Source organism: Ochlerotatus camptorhynchus, unplaced genomic scaffold, assembly GCF_037179485.1.
Source record: "Ochlerotatus camptorhynchus isolate MF236.1 unplaced genomic scaffold, CSIRO-AGI_Acam_v1.1 ptg000357l, whole genome shotgun sequence".
Lineage (NCBI taxonomy): Eukaryota > Metazoa > Arthropoda > Insecta > Diptera > Culicidae > Ochlerotatus > Ochlerotatus camptorhynchus.
The window spans coordinates 6,047,480-6,070,454 of NW_027040845.1; the positions used below are offsets into that span (position 1 = coordinate 6,047,480).

The window sequence follows — 22,975 nt, forward strand, 5'->3', positions numbered from 1 at the left end:
ATCAATTTATTCTTATTCTAATTTTATTCATTATTTTAAACTTTGCCATTCATAATGTATATAATTAAAATTCAATCTATTTTTTGTACATTCATGCATAATAAATCGTCAATATTGAATTTACACAAGTTGTACGCAACACATGCTGTTCACGAACTCTGCCTTAATTAATAAACAGCCCCAAATTTTACCTCATCCAAGCGTGTGCATATTATTTACACAAAGCTGAAACTCCATTTCAAGCCATTTGCAGACTTGCCCATAATTGCTGCCACCAGCTGTCCAACCATTGTGCAACAGTTGTCAGTGAAGAAAAGAAAATGAATCATTCTGATACAAGCAACAAGTACCCCCGGTAATCTGCCACCTCTTTAAGGTGGTTCGTTTAAAAGGACGTTAACAAATGGAAGTACAGCCCGGTAATCCGATCGGTTTTAATTTGAACCCCGCGTGCAGATGCCATGCAAACTAAAAATGGTTCAAACATCATTTAGCTCATGGAATGGAGCAAAGTGAACATTGGCGTAGCTACCCCCTCCAGATTATCTAGCCCTCCCCCAGATTTTTTGGTGTTTTTTTTTTATTCACCGGTATTTAGTCAAGCTTGTCAAGTTCGTTGTTACACGTCAAGTCAATTCCTTAATGTTGACTAATTTCGAAGACAACAAATCAAATGTGTTGCTTCCACCTTCACTCAAGCGCAGCGCTAGTGTATCTGTCGCTTGAATTCTGGAAAAGTTGCCTGTCTTCTTGATATGATGATGTCTTCGCTAATTTTCTTATGTACTGGACTAGAAGAAACAATTTTGATAAATTATATTATATCGATATTTAATCGATGTCAAAATAAAACGTCGTCAGGCTCTATTCATAGGCCACGAGCCCAGGGATTTTTCCTTAACTTCTGGGAACTTCGTAAAACTTCAAGGACTTCTAAACATAACTTCTAAAGGGAACATCGTATAAATTGAGGAAACTTAGTAGAAATTCTGGGAAATTCATAGATCTTCAAAAAGATTCGTAGAAACAAGGAACTAGGAAAATTTCTGAAAACTGCGTAGAAGTGGAAAATTTATTGAAGTTTGAGGAGCTTCGTAGAAGTTAAGGGAACATTATTTTATTTCAGGGAAGCTCATTATTGATCGGGAGCCTCTATATAATTTCAGGGCTCGTTTTTGGAAGCCTCATGGACTTCCATAGTTGTAGAAATTACGTAAAAATTCAAGAAATTTCGTTCCTGTAACTTCGCGGAAAATCAACGAGGAACGTTGAAGTGCAGGAAACTTTGTAGAAGTTTTTCGAATTTTGTAGCATTTTGAGGAGCTGCGTATAACTTCATATAAGTGTAAGGAATTTTGTAAAAGTTCAGGAATTTTTGTAGAAGATCTAAAAATAGTTCAATCAACTTCTAAGAACTAGGATTTCCAGCTAATTGAATCTGATGGAATCTTGAATGAAGAATCTAGATTTTACGGACATGTTTGTACATTCTCTATAGGGAAGACCCGAGCCTTGATGATTTCGCTTAATTGTCAAGAATTAGCACTCCAGCAGCTGAATTCCGGGCATAAATCACAACGAAGAGATGGACATTTCTTCATATACATAGATGAAAGTTATGCCCGGAATTCAGCTGCAGTATATATGCTATAGTTTAAATGGCTTAGCACATAAAAAACTTGTTTTTTATTTGTATTTTTATATTAAATAAATTAAAAACACTTGTTAAGCTCTTACTCGTATAACGTACGTGTAAATAATAAATTGGTACCGAATGGGTTCAACCAAAACTAACTCGATTACAAAAATAAATATATCCCAATACTTTTTTTTTTAAATAAATTCAATTATTATTTAGTGACAATCATTCAAGTATCGAGTTCATTCTTTTCGATCAGAATTAAAGTTATATCTTGATTTTATATATGACTCCGAATGTTAGATAGTCCGGATGCATCGAATAAAAAAATGTTACGGATAAACTATTTTTATTATTATTATTATTATTATTATTATTATTATTATTATTATTATAGTCACTTTAATACTCTTGGGTCATTCTTGACTTGTCCGGGGGTGAGATTTGAACTCGTGACTTTGGCGTGAGAGGTATGGATGCTAACCACTACGCCGGGGTCACTCCCTTGTGTGTGTGTGTGTGTGTTTGTGTGTGTGTGTTTGTGTGTGTATGTGTGTGTGTGTGTGTGTGTGTGTGTGTGTGTGTGTGTGTGTGTGTGTGTGTGTGTGTGTGTGTGTGTGTGTGTGTGTGTGTGTGTGTGTGTGCGTGTGTGTGTGTGTATTCCCTCTAACCCCCATTGGCCGGCAGTGTTATTATGGAAGAACTCTCTCTACAATGTCGCATTTATGGTCATTGTAGACAACTTTAGTCCGGGAGTTAGAAGGTGATAGCTTTATTGCAGATCCAGCAACCCATTTAAGAATGTCTGGAGAGTCACGCCCATTCCGAGGTTACTTTCACTTACAATAAGCCCCGCGTGTAGTATTACCTCTAGCAATTGGATATTAGTATTACATACACACTTCCAGTTTCTTTTGAATCCTGGCACGTATTTAGTTTATTTATTTATTTTATTGTGAAAAGTATTTGGGCTGATCTCACCATGTTAATTTGATCCTCTAATCCATGGGTTCCATAGTTTTATTTTTCTCTACGCTTTGCATTTCATTTCGTGATTCACCTACGGAACTTGCAGAAACTCAAACGCAGCGTACGCCATCAGCGCCGCAACAGAAACACAAAAGGAAAATTAAATCCTTCCTCTAGTTGTCGCGGTCAAGTTATTAGTGTTGTGCTTTTTTCTATGGTGCATTTAATCTGGGGATGGGGAGTACTTCAAAGTGCGTGGGAGATGGTGCTGTCCACCCACCACTGTTTCCCTACTGTTTAATTTAGCTCATTTTATTTATTTTTTGCTCCGGTGGTGGTTAATCTTCTTCAATGCAAACTGCGGAAATTGGCAATTTAATCGCATCGACGATGATGAACCGTCCCAAAGTACCGTCAGTCGGGGTGACAGAAATTGATGCCGAACATTCAACATGTTTTAAAGATGATATAAAAGACAAACCCGAATTTATTGCAACGCACATAAACAGCTGTAACTTTTTAACCACGGTAACAAATGACTTGAAATTTCCAGAGAAGATTCTTAGGCGAATTTTTAGTATGACAACCCCAACAAACAATTCAGAGTCACAAATAAGCATATATATTGAATAAATGCTTTATAACAGTGTACAATGCTGAATAAAACGGGTTGTCAGAGAGATGGAGAGGTAACATTGGTCTCATGTAAAACAACTACATATGAATGAATTAATCATTTTCACTTCTCCTTGAACTAGCTAGAGTTACGGCTGGGAGTGCTGATAGGTATTCAGATTCAAGCTTTTATTGCTTATTTAGCTGCCCATATGATGTATTCTAGGATAGCTCAGATGGCAAGGCAAGCGGCTGGTGATCGGAAGGTCATGGTTCGAATCCCATCTAACAACATGTGTGTGTATGTATGTACACACTTAATTTTTTTCGCCGAGATTCCAACAGCCGAGCGATTCTGCAATTTATTTTGCTGAGATTGAGTAAAACAATTGCCGAGCCTCAGCTAACAAATAACATTTTGCTGAGATATCAGCTAACAAACAGATATTTTGCAGAGATATCAGGAAAATTAAATGCCGAGGTAATCGGCTGTTGGAGATTTTACCGAGCTAGATTAAGTGTGTATGCAATAAATTTTCTAGTATCTGTGTGGTGGGTGCGTGCTTCGACAGAAATAATGACACAACAATCACCAACGAGAACAACACAACCCTGCTCTGTGCCGTACTTATTTTCGGATTAATTATCCCGTAGTTGAATAATTGTTTAATAAATGTAAAATAGTGTCTAATTTAACATTATTTCATCAAGCGTCTATATATGTACTCCTTTTATACCATCGCTGTTTAAGGAAGTAATGATGTCTAATAGACGCAAAATAATCAAAAATTTGAACGAATAAAGCTCTGTTACAACTCTTGTAAGTCGAATAAGGCAATAATCAAGTCGTACGATAATACGATACGATAATAAAGTTCCGACAGAACCTTCAAGTTCCATAAAGTTCAAATTAAGTTCCGACAGCAGTTTCAAGTTCCATAAAGTTCAAATAAAGTTCAGACAGAACTTTCAAGTTCCATAAAGTTCAAATTAAGTTCCGACAGCAGTTTCAAGTTCCATAAAGTTCAAATAAAGTTCCGACAGAACCTTCAAGTTCCATAAAGTTCAAATTAAGTTCCGACAGCAGTTTCAAGTTCCATAAAGTTCAAATAAAGTTCAGACAGAACTTTCAAGTTCCATAAAGTTCAAATAAAGTTCCAACCAAGCCTTCAAGTTCCATAAAGTTCAAATAAAGTTCCGACAGAACTTTCAAGCCACATAAAGCAATCCGCACAAGTCTTTATTAGTAACAAAATTGTACGTAAATATTAAATGATCAGTGGCCCGAGAAATCATAATTCTTATACATCAACATAACATAAAAAAAAATTAAAAAGTAATTTCCTGGATTCGAACCCGTGTATTCGGGCATGCGATCTACTAACGCTAACCACTGCGCCACAAATGTGTTGGAATACCATGCGGGCAAATACCAATTTAAAATTCATCAAGGTGTTGTGTTTCGTATGCAAGTCAGTCAGCTGGCACTGAAAACTCCAACAGTAGGCGGGACAACAGCTCACTTTAATATATTTCAGATGACGCAGCGGTTCGTGCTGGGGCTCTCACGCAGAAGGACTAGGTTTAATTCTTCAAACAGCTCCAATTCTACTACTAATGCTGATAAATCAATACACATTAATACCTGCCTTTAGAACTTTCATAAAAGTGCGAACTAAACATAGAATTGGTGTAGAGGACAAACACCTTTTTTAATTTATTTTCTAAAAGTTCCGTTCAAGTTCCGCCAGAAGCTGCTTAGAATGCTCTTCAATGATGATACCGGAACTTTCAAGTTCTTATAACGACTTAAAAATGAGGCTGCTTAGAATTCTAAAGACCATCACCAACTAAGCTGCTTAAGCCACAAATGGCCTTTTATCAGAACTTTTGGTTACTTGGGGTGTAAGTCGAATAAGGCAATGCACCATTTTTATCCGTGGGTAAAAATTGATGAAAATCTGGGTATAACTAGTTTAGAGTGAATTGTTTACATGTGCAAAATTTCATAACAATCGGTTCTGTGGTTATTGAGATGTCATCGAAACAAGAAGAAAATTGCCGGAGAATTTTGCGCGCCGTCATGGCAAATCCGACAACTGGGAATCACCCATACAACTGTGTCTCGGGTGATAAAATCGTTTAAGGAGTCCCAGACGACCGAGCGGCGGGCTGGAAGTGGAAGAAAATCGAAGACAGCTGACCCTGTGAAGGTCCGGAAGGTGTTTGATTATTTCAAGCGTAAGCCGAACCTTTCGATTCGCGACGCGGTTCTGAAGGCAAAGTGTTCCGCTTGGTTCGTTCAGCAAACCATGAAACGAGCTGTTTAAGAACGAGTTGGAGTTGAAGAAAGAATGGATGAAAGTGACCAAAAAGGTCGGCTCCACCATTGCACAAAATGTAATGAGGGGTCTTAAGGGAAAGGTGCGGGCTTTCAGCGATGGAAAGGAAATTGAATAAAGTAATTATGCCGAAACATAATCCATATGTATTAGTTCATTCCCTGAAAGTTTCAAAAAAATCCGTCTTAAAATAAATTTTTCGCGAACACTTTTGTCTGGTGCATTTTTTTTCGAGTACAGGCCTTAATTAATTTTTTTAAAGCTTTATTAAAGAGATTTTTAGCCTTAGGCTGGTTCATCTCTAACAGGCCTTAAAAGCTTCTCGACATACCTTATTCAACACCAAATATTTCGATGTTGTGGTTGAATAAATTCTCCAGATTTGTGTGAACAAAGCCTGAACAGAAGTTATTATTCAAAATAGTACAAGTATTATTAAGCATCCAGTTGAATAAAATCGTCAAGAAGTCGTTTCTAAAGTCTGTTTGTTGGGAATAGACCAAGGTTCAATGTCAAACTAATACCCACTTTTCAATTAGGGAATGCAAAAGCTGTCTTTAAACTTTGTACAGTTGCGAAAAATTCCATCCTCAGAATTCCTTGAGGTTCTTTTGAAATTGTTCTCAGAAGTCCACTGGAATTATATTTATAATTCTTCATGATTTTTCTCAGAACACATTGGAATTGAATGAGCTAGATTTTTTTTTAAAACATTATTAGAGAGATTTTTAGCCGTTGGCTAGTTTATCTCTATAGATGAACAAGCTCTAATGAGCTAGAAATTATCCTCGGAATTCGCTTGAAATTTTGCTTAAAACTGGATTACACTCAAAATTGGATTTTCTCGGTATTCTTTTCGAAATTGTCTTGGAACTATCAGCAAAATGGACCAAAAAATATCCTTGAGATTCTTCTCGGAATATGTTAGAACTTTTTTTCTAAGTTTCAGAAGAATTTCCTCTGCATTCTCCAGAAAGTCTTCCCAGAATGAGCTTGAAATTATCCTCGGAACTCCATTGAAATGTTCAACAGAAAATGTCTCGATACTAGCGCCAAATTGGTCGAAAGTGGAACATTTATAGAAGAAATCAGGAGATGCTAGCGCCACGTAACGGTGATGTTCCCACTTATTTTACACAAGTTTCTGACTGAAGTTGGACGTCTGTTCTCTGTGATTAGGCCCTAAGTAACATTGATCGATTCTCTTAGTCGACTTTCTCTTTCATCAATAAGTTGAGCACATAACCGTTTCTTGTTGTGGTTCAAGCTCGGTCAGAAACTTGTGTAAAGTTAAGTGGAAACGTCGCCGTTACGTAGCGCTAGCATCTCCTGATTACCTCTATAAATTTTGCACTTTCGGCCAATTTGGTGCTAGTATCGATAAATTTTCTGTTGAAAATTGCCACTTGGCGCTACCAGCACTTAGTGTCTAGTGTAAGTTGTGCAACGCCAGCGCCATCAGGTTGTCAAAGAGGGGTTTTTAAGTGGGGAAATCGCCGTTAGCGGCGCTTAAGTCGAATAGGAATCTTTACACAAGTTTTTACAGAAATTTAGTTCGAGCCTCAACGTATGTTCTCTGTGACAAAACTGAAAAAAGCTGTTCCAATCGAGCAAAGCGGCGCATTTTGACGGTTCGGTTGGAATAACTTTTGACAGACGTCCATACACTGAAAATAACTTTGTTGTCAAAATTACCATATTAGAGGTTTGAATTGACTATCTAGCATCAACGATTTTGAACTGAAAATACTGGTAGTAGTGTTGCCATGTGGTACAATCCAGTAGTAGTGGTGTTGCCATGTGGTACACTGAAAAATAGAAATAGCAGGTTAGTCACCAAAGTTTTCGAGCCGCTCCGTCTGTCACTTCGTTTGTGGTTGTACCACTTTTAGTATTACTTTTCGAGAATAATTTCAAATGAAGAAAATGTTTTTCTGTAGAAGTATTGTCTTTTATTATTATTTTTCTCACTTTTTAAGTTAAGCTAAATACAAATGCTCATACAAAGTACTTCTTCAATCTATAAACTTATTTTCGCCTACCGTATAAAGGTGAATTGCTGGACCATCCAAATTATCAGCGTTAATTAGAACAAATTTTTCTTTGGAATTGCCAACTACAAATGCAGCAAAGTGGTTCGAGTATTCCACAACTTCCCATTCTTGGCAAACTATGAACAGTTCTTCGTTACTTATCAATAAATCTTGAATCTCATACAACTCCAAATGTTGCATGTTGATTGAAGATCGCGTCACAAAGTAACCTTTTTTGTAATCTACGCGTCTGTATTGGACTCTACTGACTGCTCTAAAAGATAATGTTAGTTGTGTACAGAGGGGTGCTTCTTGTTGGTAGAACTGTCGCGTGGATTATAGTACGTTATCTGCGATGACAAAGAAGACATACTTTAACATAAAATCATGAAAACTTTTATTTCCCGTACGGTAATCTCGGCTGGAAATCGATCGGTTATCAATTCAGCAAATCGTGCCATATCCGGTAAAGAAAAGTATAGCTGATTTGCAATGTAGTAATCCACGATTGTGTGAGCCAGAATCTTCCTGTGAGTTTTATCTAGATGCTGGTGCAGCTGATGATACTTGGATACGATTTTCCCTTTCTCATTGCGCTCCAAAATTGTGTCCAATAGTGCCTTTGTTACCGTAGTCGGAATTAGTTTTCGATGAGTCGTTTCAGGTACACCTACTTGGCCATTTCTCCTTTCAACATCAAATGGCCCGATTTCCGCAACTGTCTTCTGGAAAAGCACACTTTCCTCCCAAAACATAAGTTTTTGGCGAAGAGCGTATTTATGCCCTGTCCATTTCGCAACTGAGAAAACGTCATTTAACGCCTTCTCATCAAGTATCTTAAGATACTCTGCTGTGTATCCATGAGCTGAAATCAAGATGTGGGAAAATAGATATGATGAAAAAATAATTACACTACACCCTAATAAAAATTGTATGGTTAATTTGCTTAACGACGTGTTCTGGGTATCATCCAAACCATTTGTGGAATAGTTCAATGATTTGGGTTATCGTTCGTTTATGGTTATTTTTTATTAGGGCATACCGATCAAAATAGCATAAATAGCATAATCCAGCCTCCAAAATTCAGTTGAGTTGTCGAAGTCCGGGATTCTCGTCAGCTTCTACAAAAAAAAAAGAAGGAGAAAATAACAATATTCCGAATGTTTTGGCAGTTAAGTTAACGGTTTTATTTACTTACCATCAATGTATTCAGGATTGCGTCAACGATAATTTCTTCTTTAGAATCCATTAAATGTAATGTCCTTTAACAAAAATAATTTACAAAACCGCGGAGAAAAAACACGAGCGTCTGTTTACGCCGAACAAGCTTGTTTATGAAATGGTGGTTTTAGCATGAGCAAACACTGAACGAAATGACTATGATCATGTTATTGTTTTTACTGCATAATCCCTTCAGTCGAATTTCGTTGGTAGGATGATGTTAATAATACCATGTTCGTGGTAAATTTGAGAACAACAGTAATTAGAACCTACACAGTCTGCTAAAATAGAAAATTATCATGGTTAATTTTACTATGTTAGGATACTACAAGAACATTATTTTTAAGCACAGATCATAGTCAAATTCACCATGGGTTATTTTTCAGCGACATGGTAATTAGAACTATAATACAGTGATTATAATTGACAATGTAGTTATTTTGAGCAAATTTTAAAATAGTAAATTTAACCATCGTATTGTTGTCAATTTTGCAATGCTTTTAATTTCAGTGTAGTTTTACTGTAGGGCTTTACACTTAAAAAAAATCACACGTTTCCTCTATGTGTTCCACACTTCAATTTGCGCAAATCGCGAAACACATCCATTTCATCTGTGAATCTTGTAATATAAATTATACCCGAACACTATAAGTTCAATTGTGATACACTTGGATTTCATGTGTCTCTCATTTTGTTATCGACAGTCTGACACTTAATCATCAAATTTCCTTCTTTAAAAAGTTTATTCTCGAACATATCTGGTTCGTATATCTTACTTTTGATAATGGATCAAAACTTATCCCATCAATATTGCATTTCATTTAATGATTATTATTTTCATTAATAATACATAAACGATAAGTAAAAAAACACTACAGCTCTCTCCAATCGCGTCACTACACCAGGACCTAGGAGCCCCAGGATACTGTAAAAGACAGGTATGGAGATATAAAGTTTTTCACCTTTTGTCTTTCAATAGGATTTACTTACCATTCCTGATCAGTTTTATGTTTTAAAGATGATCCAGCCAAGGCCTGAAAATCTCTCTAATGAAGCCAAAAATAAAGTTTTCTGTCAGATAGAACTGACTAACTACTTCACACCGGCTGAAAAACTGATCGCTACTGGGAAAAATAATTATTGTCAGTAGATTAAAGCGTAAATTAATATTGTGTTGTACCTGGAAACTCCCGTAAGGGTCATAACTGTAGCAGCAACATACATGCGCATTGATTGTCACTTTGTTTAATACTTCTTTTGACACTCGTCCTGCTACTGATTAGATCCATGTGCCATGCACGTTAAATGCAATACATAGTAGAAAACAGTTGCGCAGATCCTATACTGAGATCCCATGAATTTCAATAAGTAAACAAACGAAATTGTGGTGTGGTTTGTTTTGATTTCACCGACAGCTGGGACGTATGATTTTTTAACATTGATAACATAAAATCCGAATGAAATTCACATGATATCATGGTGACTGCCAATTGGCAAAATTCATATTTGAAAACACATGAATGGAACGTGTGGATTTTTTTGAGTGTAGATTTTCCAGGTTTTTTTTTCTACACTCAAAAAACTACACACGTCTGATCTAACTGTTTGAACACTTGATATTTTATATGCACAATCACATTTATTTTAAGTGTATTTCACCATGGTTCAATGTGTTCTACACGTTAATTTCTTGTGTTTCAAACTTTGAAATGTTGACAATCTTTCTCTATAAATTCAAGTGTATTGCACATTGAATCGCACTACTGTTCAAAACAGATGGATTTGAAGTGTTTTGCATTTCAATGCGGTGTGAAATGCTTGTTCTGCAAGGTAAACATTGAAAACATGAGTTGTGACTTCATACTTGCCAACCAGCTTCATATATGAGAACAACCATGGACCAGTAAGATCGAATGAAGACAGCTGCAGCAGCACACCCCAACAGTTCAGGATCAATTCCCAAATCTGACCCATTAATTAAAAGGCATGTGTATGCTCTACCCTTTGGCAGTTTTGTTTATATATTTGTCGATTTAATATTGAGTCGGTAAAGTAGAAGTCGATAAAGTAGAATATTGTAGAGCATTGAACTATGATGTACAAAGCTATTGATATCATCATGTGAGGCACATAGAATCCAAGTGCGTCACAATTCGAACCAATAGTTTCGAGGCATGGTTCAAAGCATAAGATTCACACATGAAATGGATGTGTTTCACAATAAGCGCAAAATTAAGTGTGAGGCACATGATGATGACGTGTGAAATTTTTTGAGTGTACGCTCCTGTTGCATGGTGACTGTCTCCAAAACAAGAGCGTTTTATGAACTGAAAAAATACACTGCTATTGTTATTGTTGTTGTCAACAAATAGACGTCAAAAGCTTCCGAAAACGTCCATTAGAAACGCTGTAATAAGCAAAAGAGCTTGTTCCATTACGAAGTAGGCCATGGTTTATGGTTTTATGGGCAGTACACAGCAAAAAAAAATGTAAAATCGATCAATGTAATCCAAGCTGATGTATGAAATAATGATGTAATAGCAAAAAGCAGATACAATATTACAACAATGGATGTAAAATCGATGTACATCGTACAACGTTATATTACACAACCGATGGATTGACCTGGTTGCAGCAGTTTGGATGTAATATTCAACAACTTTTTTTTCTGTGTAAATTAGAATAAAAAAAATTAAACAAAGATGAAGAACCCTAGGGTAAATCAATTGAGAGGGTTACAGGGCTGGTAGTGAGTCACTTTTTAGTGAATTGTTCACTTTTTTCAAGCAAGTCACTAAAGTCACTTTTTTTTGTAATAAGGCACTTTTTTTTAACTTTTTCAAACGTGAAAAACGCCTATCTTCTGGATAGGCCTACATTTTGTTCTATTTTTGAACAATTCGAAGTTGACGACCTTGTATAGAGATTTTTTTCTCGTTTAATCGTTCTTCTCTATCTACAGGGTGTCAACTCATTTGGCTAAATAAAGTTCCCTGAGTTTTTCAGGTTTTTTCCATAATTTTAGCGGATAATTTCCAGGTTTATAATAAGAATGCTATTTATGAAATGCGTTAAAAATATGTTTTTAACGCAAACGTTTTTAAAGCATGAAAATCAGTTTTAAAGAAACATTTTGAAGTGAAACACTTACTTTATTTTTGTAACTCTAAGATCACAACATTTTTAATGTCTTGACGTTTCGTACTATCAAAAATGTGGAAACTCTAATGAAGTTCTATTGATCTCAGAAAAGCTAGATCTAGAGATCTTTGCGGAATTCCAGAGATCTTAAGAGGATGTTCCCGAAACTTTCAAATCGAAAACCTATAAGATGTTCTGAAAGAATCAGTACAGAGAATTTCAGAAAATTTATGAAAACTTCATAAATATTTCAAGAACTTCACAGAAATCCAGAGAATCCCAGGGAAGTTTAAAGGTGTTTACGAGAATTCCATTTATTTTAAAGTAGAACCGAGATTAGAGTTGAGAATTTTAGGGAAGCTCCGAGAACATAAAGACGGATCAGAGAATTAATGGGGCAGTTCAAAAAATTTCAAGGAAATTGCAGAAACCAGAATTTCCGGAAAGCTCGGTTTGCTCAGAGATAAAATCTGGAACGCAATAAAGATTGTATGAACATCCGGAAAATGTGAGAGTATTTCAAGGAAATAGATCTTGAACTGTAGAAAATTCGAAAATTTAGCTAAGTTTATTAAAGAACATCAACGAAGTACCATTAATTAAAAAAAGGAAACTTTTAGCAAGCACAGATATTTTCAAGAAATTCCAGGAACTTCTAAGAAATTTAGATATTTTTGATTGTTTCATTATATTCAGTTAAGTTCTGAGTACTTCGAGGACGATTAGATAACATCAGAAAAATCCCATTAATTTAAGGAAATTTGCAGCGACTTACAAGGAGTTCCGTGGAATTATGGAATATTCCAAGAATTCTATATGATTGATCCGGAAACTTAAGAAGCTTTAGGGAATTATAAATATATATATATAGTCTAAAACATCAAGCATTTATTTCGTATGCCATCAAAACGACTAATTTTCATCCCTTAGGTCACTTTTTTAAAACTATAAGTCACTATTTGGTCACTTATTTCTTCAACATGGTCACTAAAATCACTATTTTTGACAGCATTGATCGCTACCAGCCCTGGGGTTAGAAGGAAAGGGGTGTAAGCTAGGGTGTAAGTGACTTTAATCGATTCTCTTCATCGACTTTCTCTTTTGATAGCCACCGCTTTATAAACAGATTTTGCTCTATTTCTGCTACATTGTTTGATAAAGGAGGTTCCCATTTAGCATCCAGAATGGCACACGAATCACGGAATGTGTTTGCAGCTGAATTATTAACGAAAGAGAAAGTCGATGAAGAGGATGAATCAAAGTCAATTACATCCCTTTCCTTCTTACTCCCTCAATTGTAATGTAAAGTCATAATCAATGGGATATAAAATGTAATTTTACTACCACTAGTTGACGGCATTCTTGTGACAAATTTCGAAGCGAACGGAAAGCAACGGGTGAACTTGGAATTCAATGGACTAAATTTGGAAGGCAATGGACGAATTTGGCGGATTGGTTGCTGAGCGACCGATTTGTGTAGCCGTGGCGGAGACTGGAAACCTCGACCCGGTCAAGGCACCATTAAAACGATGAAATGCTCCTTAAAACTTCGGAAAACGCTTCTCTACTGCGTAGCTACTCAGATTTACTGCCCTGCCCGCCGTGTTTTGGAGGACGCACAAGCACCTAATAACTCCTTTTATAATCTTCTTAAGAAGCGTAATTTGCAATAATTTTTAGAAGCTTCTTTAAGAATTTTCTTTAAAAGCTTATTTTATGCTGTTTTGTGTTTAGGCCTCGGTTTAGGCTGCTTCGTGTACGGACTTCTTTCATCACTATTCATAAGATAAAATCAGATAAATGTTTACATTCCACCGTGTATCCGGCCTTAATTTTCACTTGTATCTATTTGATTCCCTCCATTTTCTAAAAGTAAATTTTCGGGAAATTACAATGTATGTGTATCTTCATGTTTGTTTGCATCTCGCTTTATGTACTTTCTCCGCTGCGTGGATCTGTGGCAAGTTGAAGTGAAACTGCGTTGTTTAATTTATTCATTCAGTATTTCTATGCATAATACACATTACTTCTTCCGCTAATGTTAATAGTGTATCTTTGTGAATGTGTCCTGTTTGTGTGTGTTGAGTCAAAGTTATCGATAAAAATAAGTAGATCAGTAATATTTTCCACATAACCGACGTTAATGGCGATCGCCTGTTGGTTTCTTTTTTATCCAATTTTTACACGACTAGCTACCGTGAAGTAAGTTGTGGTGCTTAATTCAAAATCCATAAAAAAAATAAAAATGAGGGAAAATAATCTCTCTATTATCGTAAGGCACTATCGAGAGTCGTTTGGGGGTGTGTTTAATTTTCCCTTCAGCTGGAGACGAAAGTTGGAAGAAAATTCTAAAATGAGCAAATCACTTAAAGTCGGTTCGGTTGTTTCGAGAAATAGCTTTTATTTTTCGTTGAAATATTTGAGGAAAAAGTGAAAAATGAAAAATATGTCTACAATCAGTGCATTTCCCTAACCTCTAAGCTATTGCTTGGCCCGTAAATTTTTGGGACGGACATTTCGTCATGCTCACTTTTTACTCACGCACATATAAGGTAGTCTTCTCCGTTGTTTTTGCATTGAGTATCATTCAGATCTATTACACACATACACATACACAGCGGTAGCAAAGTTTAAACTTTGTCTCCGTCCTAAGCGACTTGATTGCGTACAGATTTAGAAGATGAGTCACTATTGCGGTCAGCAAGCAGTTAGGCAGTCCGTGAGACGGACTTTATCTTCTACTATTTTTTTTTTTCGGTTTCGGTGCGAGACAATTAGGCTAAAGCAGATGCGGTTTATTTTATTTTTTTTGTTTTTAAATAGTTAAGTGTGCCCATACTGCCCCCTACTGTGTTTCTTAGGCTAAGCGATCAAAATTGCAGCTTGCGTGATTCGAATTTTGTTTCTCAAACGTTGTACAAGTGTCTGTCTACTTGATTTATATAATAATTAATATTTACTAGCGTTAGGTTTATCATCATTTTGCACATGTAGTCTTATCGTCTAGAACCTATAGGTTTGTTTTAGTTCTCTCTCTGTTTTGAAAATAGTTGATTATGCTGTTCACAAAATTTACAGGTTTTTAATGCGTTGTATGGTCAGTATACACTGTGGGAATATTTCCCAGAAACGAAGTCATGACCCTTACAAATTCGATACATTTTCCCACTGTTTCCAAAGGTGAAGGTGAAGGTGGTTGGTTTTGATGAAAAATTTAGGCTGCCAAATTTGAATCTTACATTTTTAAATGTCTTTAAAAGAGAATTAATTGGTATCACATCTTTCATGTTGCTCGGTTTTTTTTCGCTTCTTTCTCTTCAAAACAAAGTGAAATATATCGTTTCTACGTTATGGAAAAGTATTCGTAATTGGCGTGCTTCCTGGCTTAATCTTCACCACTTAAAAATGAACTTTTTTTTCTGATTTATTGGCCAATCTTTATTTAAAAATCGTTGTTGTTTTAGGTGGATCAAGTTTAGAAGAGGGGGATCACATTACTAGTGCTTTCTCCCTACGATTGTTTTTTTTTTCATTCGCAAGCAGAGGTGGTGACAGTTTTTGAGGGAAAATTAAAAAGAAAACACGAAGTTATAAGAAGGACAATTTGTTTTTCAATTATAACTTACCATTAAAACTGGACAGATTATCTTTTTAGCTAAATATAAGTGTAAATATCACTACAACTGATTGAAAGATAGATATTTAAAAAAAAAAACAAAATAAAAGAATAACCAATAATAATTGCCATTTTTACCAGGAATATAAAATGGGGTTCACCCCTGGACTTGCTCCTATCATCTTTAGAAGGGTTAAGTATTGTTTTCTGTGTAGATTTTTCATAAAATAGAAACATAACAAAGAAATGGATCTCATTCAATTCCTCGCTCACTCGCACACTCAGACATTCAGTCACCAAGTTCCGTTGTAAAAGTATAGTCGGCTACCTCCAGTCCAGCATCGCCGCCACAGGTTCCCCCGGTTTCGTCCAGTTGGTACAGATAGCTCAGCAGGCGTTCCTCATCGTTGCCAACCAGATTGCCCAGCATGCCGAGCGGCCGATGGTACTCGGGATGCTGCGGGTGGTGTAGCGGCTGCTGCTGCTGATGATGGTTAGTCTGATGATGCCGTCCTCACATGTGGATCGTGGCGGCCGTGTAGCGGGCCTCTCCTCGTCGCCAGGACCACTTGTTTGGTCGGTACTAGGGTGAAGAAAGATGTAAATGAATACTTAGAACCGTGAAGTTTGCTGAGGGATATTAGCAGTCAGTATAATCAGTGAAAGTTTGGGATGATTAAATCATAAACATGATTTAAAATTTATGAAAATATGAGATTTTACCCTGTCAAACCTCCCTGAATTCTGTTTGAATCCAACTTGTCTTCGATTTTGACGTTGTGGGACCATGTATCAGATACGATGTTTTGGTAGAGGCATATTCTGATTCCATGGAGAAATTAACAGATTGCTTGGATATTCCATCCATATGATGAATTCTACGCCTACTATTCACACAATATAGTATTGCGGATCTTAAGAAAAATTTCCGTTTGGCGGCTACCGAGTTGTGATGTGATAATAAATATAGGGCAGGAGGGGCATTTTTTTTCTCTGTTCGGGACCTAACACTACTGCGACCAGTAAATTGATCTATTGTAGTATATCCCGTGTCCTTAGTTTAGTGCATGTCGTATTACTCCATCGCTATTGAGAAATGATGAAGTATTCGATTTTTTTTACAGTTGTCACTCACTTTATCGCAAGGATCCGACTCTAATTGAAAGGTCCCGCTATTTATACCCTTCGGAGTGTTGAAACACCCTCCAAAGGCGCGCCCCTCTGTCAATCAAAATTGGATTCCTTAGCAACAAAATTAAGGTATGACACCGATAATGACCATGCATCAGAACCCTAGTCTTAACCACTTCAAACTAGGGAACAACGAATAGAAGATTAGGAATCACATAGATGAAGCCAACTAACTCATTTTTTCCTTGTTTATCATCCTCGGTAGACAAAGCCGAGTCTTGTCACTATCAACAAGGCGTAAAAAGTAACAAGGACTAAGATGTTACATCCCGTAACGTACCACGAAAAGGTGACCTACCCACATTACGGGGCAAGTGTGCATTCCGCACTTTGGCTCTGGATCTCCAGCTGCATGAAACAAATCAACTGGTAGTAGGTTCAATATCATTATGATATTGATCCTACCAACAACCAATTTGTTCCGAACGGCCGGAAGACCAAGCTGGGGCATGATATGCTCACTATGCCCCTCTTACCCTTATGTATATGTCCCTAACCTCGTTCTAATATACAGCCGTCGATTACGTTTTCAATCACAACTTATGGATTAATTTAGCTGAAAACGTTATTCTACTGCTAAACCCTGGGGGCAAGACGGCTGTACTCAGAGTTAATATTTTCACAGCGAGTAAATTTGAGTAACTCATATTTACTCAAAAGTGATCAAAGCAGTCTCATATTCATCCATAAATTAAAAATTAAATCAGTATAAACATACATTATCTGTCAGAGTGTCGGAGTGATCCTATCCGTATTTTATTTTGTATTCTTGCATCAAATACTCATTAATCCGTGTGTATTTCTTTTCAGTGTGAATTTTTACTCTTACTTACTCGTGGTCTCTACTAAAGGGTGTCCACGATGAAATTGCCACACTATGAATTTGCTCTAACTTTTTAACCGTTGGGTAGAATTTAATGAAAATTTGGGTGGATTTAGTTCATAGTGCATTATTTACATCCTGCAAGTTTTAAAGTCCTGTGATCAAAACTCGCGGAAATGGAGTCGAAAGAACAGCTCGTGCGTGATAAAATCTTGCCCATTCATCACGAGAACAAGGATCTCTCGCATCGTTCCATCGCTAAAACGTTGGGAATCGCGAATTCCACGGTGTCGCGCGTGATTAAGCGGTTCGAGGAACGGTTGACCACCGATCGGAAGCCCAGAAGTGAAGGAAAAAGTATTCCGTACAACACCAAAAATCACAACCGCGTAGTTGGGGCCTTCAACCGAAATCCGAACGCCTCCGTTAGGGATGTGGCTAAGAAACTGCACCTAAGCCGAAGTTTTGTCCAGAAGGCCAAAACTAAGGCTGGGCTTCGAACGTTCAAGGTACAAAAGGCCCCTAATCGCGACGAGAAGCAGAACAAGTCCGCCAAAACCCGTGCCAGGAAGTTGTACCTCAACATGCTGACGAAAGTTGAATGCTGCATCATGGACGACGAAACATATGTGAAGGCCGACTTCAAACAGATCCCCGGCAACCTGTTTTTCACGGCCAAGGATAAGTTCAGCGTTCCGGAGCATGTCCGCACTCAGAAGATGTCCAAATTTGCGAAGAAATTCCTGGTTTGGCAAGCCATCTGCACGTGCGGGAAGCGGAGTGCACCTTTCGTGACCCAGGACACGATGAAAGGACAGGTGTTCATAAAAGAGTGCCTCCAGAAGCGGCTGCTTCCTCTCCTGAAGGCCCACAACGTCCCAACAATCTTCTGGCCGGATTTGGCCTCATGCCACTACTCCAAGGACGTGCTGAAGTGGTATGCGGACAATAAGGTCAATTTCGTGCCGAAAATGTTCAACCCTCCCAACACTCCGGAGCTCCGTCCCATCGAGAAGTACTGGGCGATTATGAAGCAGCACCTTCTTAAACGACCTAAGGTAGTGAAGACAGTCGAGGAACTGAAGAAAGTATGGGTTTACATGCAAAAAACGGTTGATTCACAGGTTGTGCAGAATCTTATGGCCGGGGTTAAGGCCAAGGTGCGGGCATTTGCGTATGGACTGTAAATAAAATACGAGTAAAATGGTAAAATGAAGTTTAATAGTTATTTCTCAATCCCTGAAAATTTGATGGCAATCGGATGAAAACTCGAATTTTGCGAATCAATTTTGTGTGTGGCAATTTCATCGTGGACACCCTTTATGGTGGGACAATAAAGTTGAAAATCGTCAAAAGATATTTCTGATATGATCTCGAGAAACGAACCCGTTATTTGGCGTGATTTACGATGGGTTGCCAAGGATGTATTATTTCAATTGTTAATTTCAGCATCTTATATAAATAAGTTAAAATGAGTTGCGAATTCTAGTTTTAATTGTTCTGATAGAGCAGTAAATTTGTATATGTGACTAGACAATGATCTTTCCATCAACCCATGGAAAATTACAACTCACAGTCACGAGTAAAACGCGATGCGAAGGAAGACAAAAGTACTACCATCAAAAGCTACGGTTTTCATTCGTGGGCAATACAGTCCTGGAATTACAAAGTCGTAGTCTTTGATGCCACGTGAAGTGAAACTTTTATGGGACAATGAAACATTTTGAATCTTGTTGGTGGGTATGCAATCTGCCAAAATGTTCACAATTGAATGCCCTACCATGTGCATCAAGACGTTAAATTATGGTACAACGCCATGTTCACTTGAAAATCCAATAATTATAATCAGAGATGAACTAGCCTATGGCTAAAAATCTCTTAAATAAAGATTAAAAAAAAACAATAATTATAATCGTCAACCAATAATATGCATTCACAGATGTGCATGCTGAGACACAGGTTTTGTGGATGGCAATCCGGTGTATAATGTTGTTGAATGATGGACGTCGATTTTCCTCATCAAACGTCTTTGCTTGACAATCGTGGAATACACACAAAACAAACAGGTTGCTGTGTCACCGTGCATTGAATATTGAGCAACTCGAGTTACTCAGAGTTACTCAAAATTTACTCCAGTATGACTCATTATCAAAAGCTGTCTTACTCCTATGCTAAACCGTATGCCTAGATATGCTTATCATATAGTTTGCTAGTAAGTACCACGAAAAGTTGAAAAAATTTACTTTTATAAAACGAAAACTCTCCAGGGACATGGATGTAATATCGGCCTATTGTCCCCAAATTAGGTCTATCCATGGATGCAACTTCGTCCCATCCTGTTTGATCACCAAAAGAATACTCTTGCTAACGTTTTCTTTTGTTTTTTCAGTCACTATCACCATAGAGGTAACTCTAAGACTAGAAGGTCCCGAAGAAACGTGCTCAATTTTTTGGCTCAGCTCTGGTACTCTCTTCGGTCTCAAGCTAATCGATTCACCCCTCGAAACATAGGAAAATCCACTAACCCCTCATTTTATCTGTCAAACTTTCATAGCGAATCAAAACAAACATAGTGTAGTACTAGAATTTCGACTAGACTGGGGTACGTTAATCGTTTGGTTGGGACCAATAGGCTAGTCAAGTAGTGAGCCAATTTAAAATCGTTAGTTTCATATTGATTGTTGGTACTAGTCAACCGCGTTTATCGTAAATCCGAAATATCAAGTTTTTGAGTGTTCACTCGGCTGTCGACAAAAGCAGGCCACTCTCGATGTGTGCTACGCGATCGTCTGTTTTCTCAGCAGCAACCATTGTGTGGTCCTCCTCATTGTTCTTCATCAGCAGTTCTTTCGGTCGATGCGTCGTCGACTTTGGAAAGCAACCGTTTCGTGATGAGTGTGTGAGTGCTGACCACGTTTTGCGTCCATTGCTGCAATGGACGCGCTCTGACCCTCGTTGGCGTACAACAATTTGCCATACAATGAAACCACTGGAAGCGGCTTCAGTTCTGATGGAGGAGGCTTTTTGGATAGCGGAAGATAAAGTGTTTATTGTGTTGTACCTTTTGACTATAGTTTTAAGATGTATTGTATAGTGACCAAAAACCCTCGGCTCTGTAAAGTTAATTCGGTTGAGCCTTATCAAATAAATTAATAAACAAAAAAAAAACAATTTTTATACTCAGCCATTTTATGTTCCATTTTTTCTAGGTTATTGCGTCTCAACTGGATCTTAACAAACACTAAGTGGGATACTAGATGTTTACTAATTAAAGAAATTATAACTGAAACGTCTTTTAACTGAAAGTGCGGTGATAGAAACAAGTTTTATTTAAAAGGTATAGTATATGTGCTTTTCCAAACGTTAAGTTACTTTGTTCATCACACGAGGATAAAAATTGATATATTTTAAATGCAATTGAAGTCGTTACGACCCAAATTTGAGTTTAGTTTACTCATAATCGCAAAAAGTGCAGGAACTCCGCGATGAGTAAATTTGCCTTATTTTTAGTCTGTGCAAAAGCTAAAAAATCTGCGGTATAATGAGAAAAAATACGAAAATGTTACTCAGTGTAGGAGTAGTATCAATAGACTGAGTGAATCCAGTCATTACTTTTCTCATATTCGGGATTTTTTCCTGGACAAACCTGGAAAAACAGGAGGCAAATTTACTCACCGCTAAGCTCCTGCACTTTATGTGATTTACGAGTAAACTAAACTCAAATTTGGGTCGATCTAATTGGCCGTGTATATTTTGGAGGATACAGTCAAAATTCGCTGGTACACTGACGAGCAAATCCAAACCGTGAGATCCCAATGGATGACCCGGAAGCACGGCGGAAAGTCTTTCGGAACCAAACTATACCATATGTGCCAAAAGACCGAGGGGGGCGACTCTATCTACGATGCAGGAAAAATTGTGTTTTGCTGTTAGCTGCGCGCACGCTGAGTAGATATGAAGAAGATTGATGACGATTTCATGCAAAAAGATGATGCGCGATGCAAGTAGATGCGAGAAATGAAAGAAGATTTTTCGAAGTTTGATTCGCTAGTGTGAGATTTGTTGAGCATCTAGAATTGAGATTTAGATGTGTCGCCCCCCTCGCAAAAGACCGCATTCCGACAAATCTACCGCAGTGCCGTCCTATAGAGGATTTTTTCGGTCTATTGAGCTCCATGGTATACAAGGATAACCCTAATAAACAAATACCATAAACGAACTGTATCACGGATGGGTAAACTATCCCACAAATGGTTTGGATGATACCCCAAACACGTCGCTAAGCTCCCTTTTATGGTTATTTTTATTATGGAATTGGAAGGCCAAGGACATCAAGCAACATGATCAAAAGCTGCACCCGGAAAATCGATGTTGCATCCGTCCAACGTTCATGTTCTAATATCACGACTTAGCTGTGCCTCACGGCGGACCGCGGACCGAACCGTATGCCAATATTGCCAATATTGACTAAGTTCAGTTTGAAGACTTAAGGCCCAAACGCAATGTGGACGGAAGCGGAACGGAAACGGAAAGTTTGACAGTTGTCACAAATGACATCAAGAAGCCTAACCGATGTCGATATGGTTCTAACCTGGGTCTGGCGGACTCGTAATGGATTTCGAACCAATTTGAACTGTCAAAATCGAACAATTTTTTTACTGTTTTTATAAGAGCTCATATGGAAGAAACAGATAGAGTAATGAGTAAAACGTAGTTGTTATTATTTTTGGAAACATATTCATAGTTTTGATGAACTGGGGTTTCCGGATCAATCTCGCAAAAAATCAACCACGCGCGGCGCAAGAAACGATCCTTCGGAAAGCGAAATAAACTTCTCTTCGCCGGTGCACTTGCAGTGTAAAGGGTGATACGGTCAAAATTTGGTCAAGGGAAAACGCGTGTAAATCGGTGAAATCGTTTATTTAAAAAATCAAATTAAATTTCTTTTTCAAGTTCAATTAGTATAAAATTCAGGAAAAATATTCAGTTAGGCTTCCGCTTTTCCAAATCCGAATTGCCGGGCCTTACGCTTGACCCCTGCCATCAGATTTTGTACAGCCACCTTGTCCACCTTCTTCGCCGCAGAAAGCCAGTTTGCCTTGAACTGCTGCTCGCCCTTAGCAGTTTTTTAGGTCTTCTTTAGGTTCCGCTTGACAATAGCCCAGTATTTCTCAATTGGGCGGAGCTCTGGCGTGTTGGGAGGGTTCTTGTCCTTGGGAACCACCTGCACGTTGTTGGCGGCGTACCACTCCATGGCCTTTTTACCGTAATGGCAAGATGCCAAATCCGGCCAAAACAGTACGGAACAATCGTGTTCAGTAAAGGCAGCAGACGTTTATTCAAACACTCTTTCACGTAAATTTCTTGGTTGACAGTCCCGGAAGC

At 37.7% G+C, this 22,975-nt stretch overlaps 1 protein-coding gene across 1 annotated transcript in view; it reads right to left on the bottom strand.

Moving 5' to 3' along the window:
• Positions 1 to 14,435: 14,435 nt before the first annotated feature.
• The window catches only part of l(1)G0289 (lethal (1) G0289), a 100,951-nt gene continuing 92,411 nt past the window's right edge, over positions 14,436 to 22,975 (bottom strand). Inside the window, exon 8 of the mRNA XM_065231517.1 lies at positions 14,436 to 16,159. Within this exon, the coding sequence (XP_065087589.1) occupies positions 16,091 to 16,159 (69 nt within the window). The 3' untranslated portion in view covers positions 14,436 to 16,090. The remainder of the gene's footprint in view (positions 16,160 to 22,975) is intronic.